The 8,152-nt window shown below is 33.9% G+C and overlaps 1 protein-coding gene and 2 pseudogenes across 1 annotated transcript; 2 read left to right on the top strand and 1 right to left on the bottom strand.

The window, feature by feature from the left end:
* On the bottom strand, positions 1 to 1,059 carry LOC145606257 (peroxidase 5 pseudogene; annotated as a pseudogene).
* A 3,003-nt stretch (positions 1,060 to 4,062) lies between these two features.
* Positions 4,063 to 5,081, top strand: LOC145606008 (peroxidase 5-like). The gene is made up of 2 exons (XM_081662070.1): positions 4,063 to 4,227; positions 4,312 to 5,081. Exons 1-2 carry the CDS (start codon positions 4,063 to 4,065, stop codon positions 5,059 to 5,061), a joined length of 915 nt encoding a protein of 304 aa, XP_081518196.1. The 3' UTR covers positions 5,062 to 5,081.
* A 637-nt stretch (positions 5,082 to 5,718) lies between these two features.
* On the top strand, positions 5,719 to 6,854 carry LOC145606256 (peroxidase 5 pseudogene; annotated as a pseudogene).
* Positions 6,855 to 8,152: the final 1,298 nt, after the last annotated feature.

Below are 8,152 nucleotides of genomic sequence, written 5' to 3'. Positions count from 1 at the left end.
TCAACTATTATTAATTATCCTACAATTCTTTCTAATTTCACCTTGATTGCCAGTGAGAACCTCAATAGAACCCATATGAACCATTGCTTTACCAAACTTGTTAGCCCAAACCCCGCCTTGCTGATTGTAGAACCTAACCAGACTTGCAGTCCTAGGACTACTCATAAGACATTGATCCGAGGTTAACAATCCCCTATTGTTAAGTACATTTTGATAATACTTGTTGTCCAACCTATTAGGTGTGATAAAATCTTGAGCAACAGTAGGATCAACGTTGCTACGAGCATTACTAGGACACCGGGATTTCAACATACTAGCAAGCCTAGGATCCATTGAAGGGTCTTGTGGGTTTGTAGCGTTAAAGTTGTAAAGTCTTTGAGTGAAAGAAGAACAATGTGAAACTCCAATTGAATGTGCCCCGGAAAGGGTGACTATTTCCTCTACCGAAAGGCCTTTTCGTTCAAAGCTTTTTTGTAGTTGTTGTAAGTTGAAAAAGAATGGAGGTAGGTTATGGTTCGGGTCATCCTTAAGTGAGACTCTCCCATCTCGTCGACCTGATTGTACAGCGTAGTAGATCCCTCCTAACTTGGAGGCACTGTCTCGTGCTGCAAAGGCTATGATATCTGCACAAGAGACTGTTTGTGGGCATCGAGCTTCAAGCTGCTTCTTTGCCTCATCTATCACTTCATAACCTCGCATGCTTGGGTTGTTTGCTATATTGTCTTTCTCAGCTGGGCTATCAGGGGTTGAATCAAGTAGAATTGAAGCATCACAACCCTGAAATTACATGTAACATAACATCAATGATCAATGTAAGCTAAGATAAATTAGCTAGATATGTTGCTAAACTATAGTAAACTATAGTACATTGTTTCTTACCCTGACAAAACAATCATGATAATGCATTCTAATAAGGCCAGCACCTAAACCAGGATTCCTAGTGAGCGCAGTGCTGACTACATTCCTCACAACAGCCTCGGCCGAGGGACAAGTCCGTTGATAGTATCCCACCTTCAAAGACGAAGATGACGACAATGCCATGGCAAGAAAGAAGAGCATACAAAGCACTGAAAGCGACATTTACACTTAGAAAATTCTCAGTGTGTTTTAAAGTGTTGAAAATGATGGAATAATTAAGGATGAAGTAAGTTGAGAGTAATATGGTGGAGTTTATATAGTTAGGCGTGCGTTAATTAAGTTTGATTGAAGAAAACGTGTAGCCACCTTAACAAGCATTGAATTGATTAGTTCCATACAATTTTACTATTACCAAAATTGGCAACTGGCAAATGTGTATTCCTATGTCATAGATTGATAGCTACCACTACCACCACCACCTAGTAGTTTCCTGTCTTTATTATTCACCTAAATGATTACTGAGATCATTTTATCCCGCTAAGATAACTTAATAACTCGAATCTAATCCTATAATGAACTTTTTAAAAATGGAACGAATTAACTCTTTAAAAAGATATGAGACAATTTTAATGGGACAAAGGTATAATAAAAAGTACTCCATACAAATATACATAGACTATTAGAAACACAAGCGTTGTTTTTTTTTTTTTAATTTTTTTTTTTTATTTTTTTTTTTTTTGAGAGAGTAAAACGACACCTTCTAGTAATGTCCCCGTCTAGTAATGTCGTTTGCCCGTTGTTGGTTACAATAGTAATTTTGAGCATTTTCTATTATTGTTCTTTTATGATAAAGAGTACAATGCTATTCGTAGAGCCGTTGAAGTATAGTGGCTGTCAAGTTAAGTTTCAAATTGCCAAGTATAATAGTAATATATAGATTGAAGTACCATTTAAATGGGTATTAACTATTAAGTACTTCAAGACAGACATCATTTATAGTTTGATAGTTTTTACTGTATTAACAATACAAGTTGACATGCACGAAGGATTATATTAAATTATTAAGAGTAACTTCGTATTAAATTTTCTGTCCTTTCTTATTATAAAAATGGTAATGCCTTTTTTCTTTAGAGTTTTTAATGTACTTTAATTAATTAACTAAATTAAGTATGGAGTATGTAGTCTGTATTAGGTAATCAATAAACAATCATCAAGACATGTAAACGAACAATATCATATATGATGATTAATAGTAATTAATTTTATAATACTACCTATTTGTATGTGTAATGATAAATTTCAGCCAAAAAAATAAAATTAAGACCTCAAAATATTGTTTTTGTGAAGTGGAGGGTGTATAAATGACGTATAATGTATATGAATGAAGTGATTATATGAACCAATTTGGATTCAGCTCAAATAATTGAAAGTCAATGTTAATATAATAGAAGACTCGACCCACTAGCCAACCTCTACTACAAAGAACCTACGTTAAATTGTTTTAACATACAAGTTCTTCAAGACTTTAAACGTAGTAGTTGAAGAAAAACATTGGGAGATACGAGTAAAGTATAGAGTATACTGTCTATTATATATATATTACATTATTATTGTTATTATATAATTGCAAATGGCAAAGATTTATTGATTAGTTCAAATGTCTCATTTTTCTTGCATTAAAAAGTTCAAAGGAAGACGTACGAATAAAATTCAGGTCCATTTAACGTAACTAATAAACTTTATACGTAATAATTAATGAAGTATTTAAAAGAGATGTTCTTAAGGATTGTAGTAAACATTAGAAATTTTTATACTTCAAACTATCAAGATTATAATTTATGATATTTTAAGCGAAGTAAACCGATTATTGAATGACATTTATATTTAGATGTATTTGATCTATCGAAGTGTAATAGAAGGGGTGCTTCATTGGTAGGTGAAGATCACAATTCACGTTAATATGGTAGCTATGGTTTGTTACTTGTTGGAGCTTTGCTAACCCCAACCCTAATTATTTTAGAATACGTAGGTAATAATTTTATATTGGGACAAAGACTTTGTTGCTAATGTTATGTGCGCAAGACTTAATGTTTCAGAATTCGGAACATTATCCGATCCATTTATATACTCCCTCTATCTCTTATTGATAGTCTCTTATGATTAATTTTAACTTTTAAGTCTCAAAATGACAGTCCCATTTGTTTTTTTAAGTATCATTGACATCATTTTTTTTTTATCAAAATTCCCTCAAATTTATAACAATATATGTGCAAATTTAACTTTCACATCATGTACTTTTACTACTTTCTCTCTCTACTTTTTTGCATACTTAATGTAAATTTACCTTATCAATGCACTTTTACTACTTTTATTCATCTTTATTAATTTTCATGAATATTGCCCATAAAGAACTATCAATAAGGGACAGAGGGAGTATTAAGCAACAAAAGCTAAGGATCTAGGAGTTGAAGGGATGGTTCGTCCCTCATCCCCCCGGTCCCATGCAAGTGATTGGGGTACAATTCCTCAACCGCCCCCCCCCCCTGGTCTGTGCAAGATTGGCGTACAATTCCTCAACCGCCCCTCCCCCCGGTCCGTGCAAGTGATTGGGATACAATTCCTCATCCCCCTTCCGCTCCTATGAATCTATGATAGGAAGATTACCCTCCTCCGTTTCTTAACCTTTTTTTTTAAAAAAAAAGAAAAACTACTAGTAACAAAGGCTTTGAAGGAAAAGGTCAAAAGAGAGAAATTATTTATTTAATTCATAAACTTTAAGATTGATCGATTCAAATACGAAGTAAATTTAATTAAGTAGTTGAAGAAAAAGATGAGTGTATAAATAATAAATAGAACTTAATCAATTGCCAATTGCATGAAATTGTTGATCTGTTCAAAGGAAACAAGCCCAATATACGGCCCATTTCTCTATATTTCTTGATGCAGGTTGTTCTTGTCACACGTTTTGGTCCAAAGATACTTTGAATAAATCATTTCCCATTTGTCACCAATCATATATATATACACACACCTTAAATTATCTAAATATCATCTTTCATTTCTTTAATTTACTACAAAAACATATATTTTCCTGTCTTAGCATTTTTTTCTTCCAAAATACTTTGTTTTATTCATTTAGCTAACATATTTTAACAAGCAAACATGCAAAAATACATTGGTTTTAGCTTTGTTTTACTTCTTGCTATGTCAACGGTTTGTTTGGCATCCAATCTTCAGGTTGATTTCTATCAGCAAACTTGTCCTTCAGCTGAATCTACAGTCAGGAATGTCGTAAACAAAGTTGTTTCGCAAAATCCGAGATTAGGAGCAGCCCTTATTCGAATGCATTTCCATGATTGCTTTGTTAGGGTACGTATAGTTCTATACATTACTTTCATAGTATACAAAAATTGTTATTATTGAGTAAAACTCATGTTATTATTTGATTTTCAGGGATGTGATGCATCGATTCTACTAGACTCAACACCGGGGAACCAAGCAGAGAAGGAGCATCCGGCTAACAACCCAAGTCTACAAGGGTATGAAGTCATTGATGAGGCTAAGGCAGAGCTCGAAGCCAAATGCCCAAACACGGTCTCTTGTGCAGACATCATAGCCTTTGCAGCTCGAGACAGTGCTTTAAAATTAGGAAGAATAAACTACGCAGTACAAGCAGGCCGAAGAGATGGGTTAGTCTCAAACATAAATGATCCAACAGGAAACATCCCTCGACCAACTTTCAACTTAGAACAACTACAAGAAAATTTTGCTAGGAAAACCCTTTCATTAGAGGAAATGGTCACCCTTTCCGGGGCTCACTCTATTGGAGTCTCACATTGTTCCGCGTTCAATGAAACTCACCCACAATACCCATCTTTGGACCCTAGAATAGCCAGTGTTTTAAGGGAAAGGTGCCCAAATCCACCTGCTACTACTGATCCAACAGTTCCTCTTGATTTTATTACACCAAACAGGTTAGATAACTTTTACTACAAAAACTTGCAGACTAAAAGGGCTTTGTTGACCTCGGACCAAGCTCTTATGACTTCACCTACCACGGTTCAAATGGTGCACAATTTCGGCTGGCAGGGTGAAGTTTGGGCTAACAAGTTTGCTGATGCCATGGTTCATATGGGTTCGATTGAGGTGCTCACTGGTGCTGAGGGACAAATCAGAAGAAATTGCAGGGTGGTTAATTATTAGAAGTACAGTACAGTGTTACATTTAAATTAGGCTTACAAGAATATTTGTTTATTTTTTCATTTACACTATAAATGTGATTTGCTATGTATTGTATTTCAATTGTAAAATTAAAAGGCTAATGTTAATTCAAAGGAGAAATTGAGTGAATAATAAGTTTTGCTGTTCTGTGCTTGATACAATCACAAATATTTTAGTATTCTGTACTTCATTGCTCTAAAAGTTGAAAAATTATTGTCGAATGCCTACATATTTTATTAATAGACGAAGACTACATACATTGACGAATACTTAATTAATGTATTAATACCACTATGACAAAGTCACAAAAGGGCTGCTAGCTAGTATATGTTTCTTGTAGCATACTAGCATAGAAGTAGCCATAATTCTCTTTCCGTTTGAAAGGTTCAACTTTCATCATATAAATAAGTTACCATGAAGTTCATTTTTTTCAATGTTTGGTAAATCAGTACAATAGTATCACCAATACTTTGTAACTTGGTTTCTTGTAAAAATGAAGAACATACGAACCAATTATAACCAACCATTGATATATTATACAAGGAAACTATATTTCTAGCTGTCACACCCTAATATAAATATCCATTGTTCTCTGCTTGCTTTCTTCACACTAATTACATGCTTTCATTACTCCACAATATGACAGGATCAATCTTCTCGTTGCTGTTTTTCTCTTTGTTCGTTATCTGCACTGCAACACTCGAGGCCGGATTTTATCATTCAACATGCCCATCAGCCGAGGCTATTGTAAGAAGATCAGTAAACAGGGCTATAACACAAGATCCTGGTTTAGGAGCAGGTCTTATTAGAATGCATTTTCATGACTGCTTCGTCAGGGTAATTGATCCTCTTAGACCGCCTTTTCAGCTTATAAATTGCATTCCTAGTAAAGTTATATTTAAACAATAAAAATCAGTTTTGATTGATAAAAACCATATAACACAACAAATGAAAAGTACTCAAGTTCTTTTTTTTTTCTATGGTAGGGTTGTGATGCATCTATACTACTGGATTCGACAATGAGTAATCCCTCAGAAAAGGAGAACCAAGCAAATGGTCCAAGCCTAAGAGGCTACGAGGTGATTGATGAAGCGAAAGCAGAACTCGAGTTTAACTGCCCTGGGACTGTCTCATGTGCAGACATCCTAGCATTTGCAGCACGAGATTCTGTGCTAAAGCTCGGAGGGATCAGCTACCAAGTTCCAGCAGGCAGAAGAGACGGCAGAGTATCCATCAAAGACGAACCAACACAAAATCTCCCATCACCAAACTCGACTGTTGAACAACTTCAACAAATGTTTGCAACAAAAGGCCTTAACTTACAAGAAATGGTTGCACTTTCTGGTGCACACTCAATAGGCCGTGTAACGCGATGTTCTGTATTTTCTCACAGACTTCACACCTTCAATGCTACTCATGTACAAGATCCTGCAATGGACTTAAATTTTGCTAGCGAAATGAAAAACAATTGTCCTTCAATTACGAGTCCAGGAGGAGTTAGTGACAGTGTTAAAGTCCCACTAGATGGTTTTACGCCGAGTAGGCTGGATAACAGGTACTTCAGGAACTTGGAGACAGGACGAGGCTTGTTGGCTTCTGATCAAGCTCTAATGCATAATCCTCGGACTGCGTCGATGGTTAGAAGGTTTGCTAAGCATGGAAGGGTTTGGATGACGGAGTTTGTTAATGCAATGACTCTTATGGGTTCGATTGAGGTCTTGACTGGTACACAAGGTGAAATCAGAAGAAACTGTAAATTTGTGAATCTGTTATAATTGTAATACTATGTATTAATTGTCAAAATTATGATACTTAATGTTAGGAATTATGATGAAACTATCAAATGTAAGTCCCATGTTCTAAGCAATTGATTATAAGTTGCATGATTATTGAAATTGTAAAATACTTCTTCCATCTAACAATACAAGTATCATAGAATGAAACAGGTCTAAGAAAATGGCATAAGAATTGTTCATTAGGCAGCATAAGATAATTATTTCCCACAAGTTTATAGTAAGATTGCTCAAGTGTTGTATAAAGGAAGGTCTTTCGAATTCAAAGATTTTCAAACCTACCATTATCAACAATCTTTGCAATTGCAAAAAAGTGGTATAAGATGCTTTGTAGCTAGGACTTTGTTGGTTCCCCCGTTTATTCTAAGTGTATATGTATCTTACCTTATTTTTGTGAGCCAATACATATTTGGGCCTAAACGTTGAAAACTCTAAAAATCAAATTTTTAAGACAAAATCGGGTAAAAAATTTTGGTTCAGATTCAAACGACTTTATATTTTCCTGGCCAATTTGATTCAACTTACTAAAACAAGATGAAGAGCTAAATCACCATGTGAGTGAATAAACTCTTTCATTAATGATTTTTTTTTTTCTTCTTCTCAAAAAAATTAAAAAAGAATAAACTCTTCAAATGTATAATGACCATCGTTTTAAGATAATAATGGTCACTTAAATAATTTATTATAACCAACAAATTAGAATATACATTTTTTGTTTAACTATATCAACATAGATAAAATTTTCATTGTCATATTCATTTGAATATTCAAAGTACAAAAAGTAAAAGAAATATGCATGGAGCCATGGAGTATAGAAAAACCAAGTGTCAAACATCACAATAAAGTGTGTTACGAACTAGATTAAATTATCACAGACTATCGTGATTTCTTTGTTCTTTTTTATTACAATGTTGAAATTTCAAGTTTACTCATGCATATTTTTAATATAAATTTTTCTTCTATAAGTAAATTAATAAATATATTATTTTACATTTACGAATCTAGTAAATTTTATATAATTATACAGAGTATTTTTTTAGTATTCAATTACAAAATACAATCAACACTTTATGTGTGAATAATTGACTGAGGAAGTAATTCCTTTTCTATCAATTAAATTTCGGATAAGGAAAATTCTCAAAATATTCATCAAATAACAGCTAATTCCCGCCAATAACTTTCACTCCTCCCGCCTTTTACCGCATCCATTTTCATTAAAAAAAATAAAAATAAAACAAATAAACAATAACGACGTCGTTTTTCCACCGCCACATTACCCT

This window comes from Chenopodium album, chromosome 22 (assembly GCF_948465745.1).
Source record: "Chenopodium album chromosome 22, dcCheAlbu1.1, whole genome shotgun sequence".
Taxonomy (NCBI): domain Eukaryota; kingdom Viridiplantae; phylum Streptophyta; class Magnoliopsida; order Caryophyllales; family Amaranthaceae; genus Chenopodium; species Chenopodium album.
Note: the sequence above shows the minus strand (reverse complement) of the source record. Positions and strands in the feature narration are given on the sequence as shown.

What these genes read in the sequence shown, in the direction of transcription:
- LOC145606008 (XM_081662070.1), top strand. Translation starts at nt 4,063, where the DNA reads ATGTCAACGGTTTGTTTGGCATCCAATCTTCAGGTTGATTTCTATCAG. An exon ending in TCCATGATTGCTTTGTTAGG is followed by an intron (nt 4,228 to 4,311) that starts GTACGTATAGTT and finishes TTTGATTTTCAG; the next exon opens with GGATGTGATGCATCGATTCT.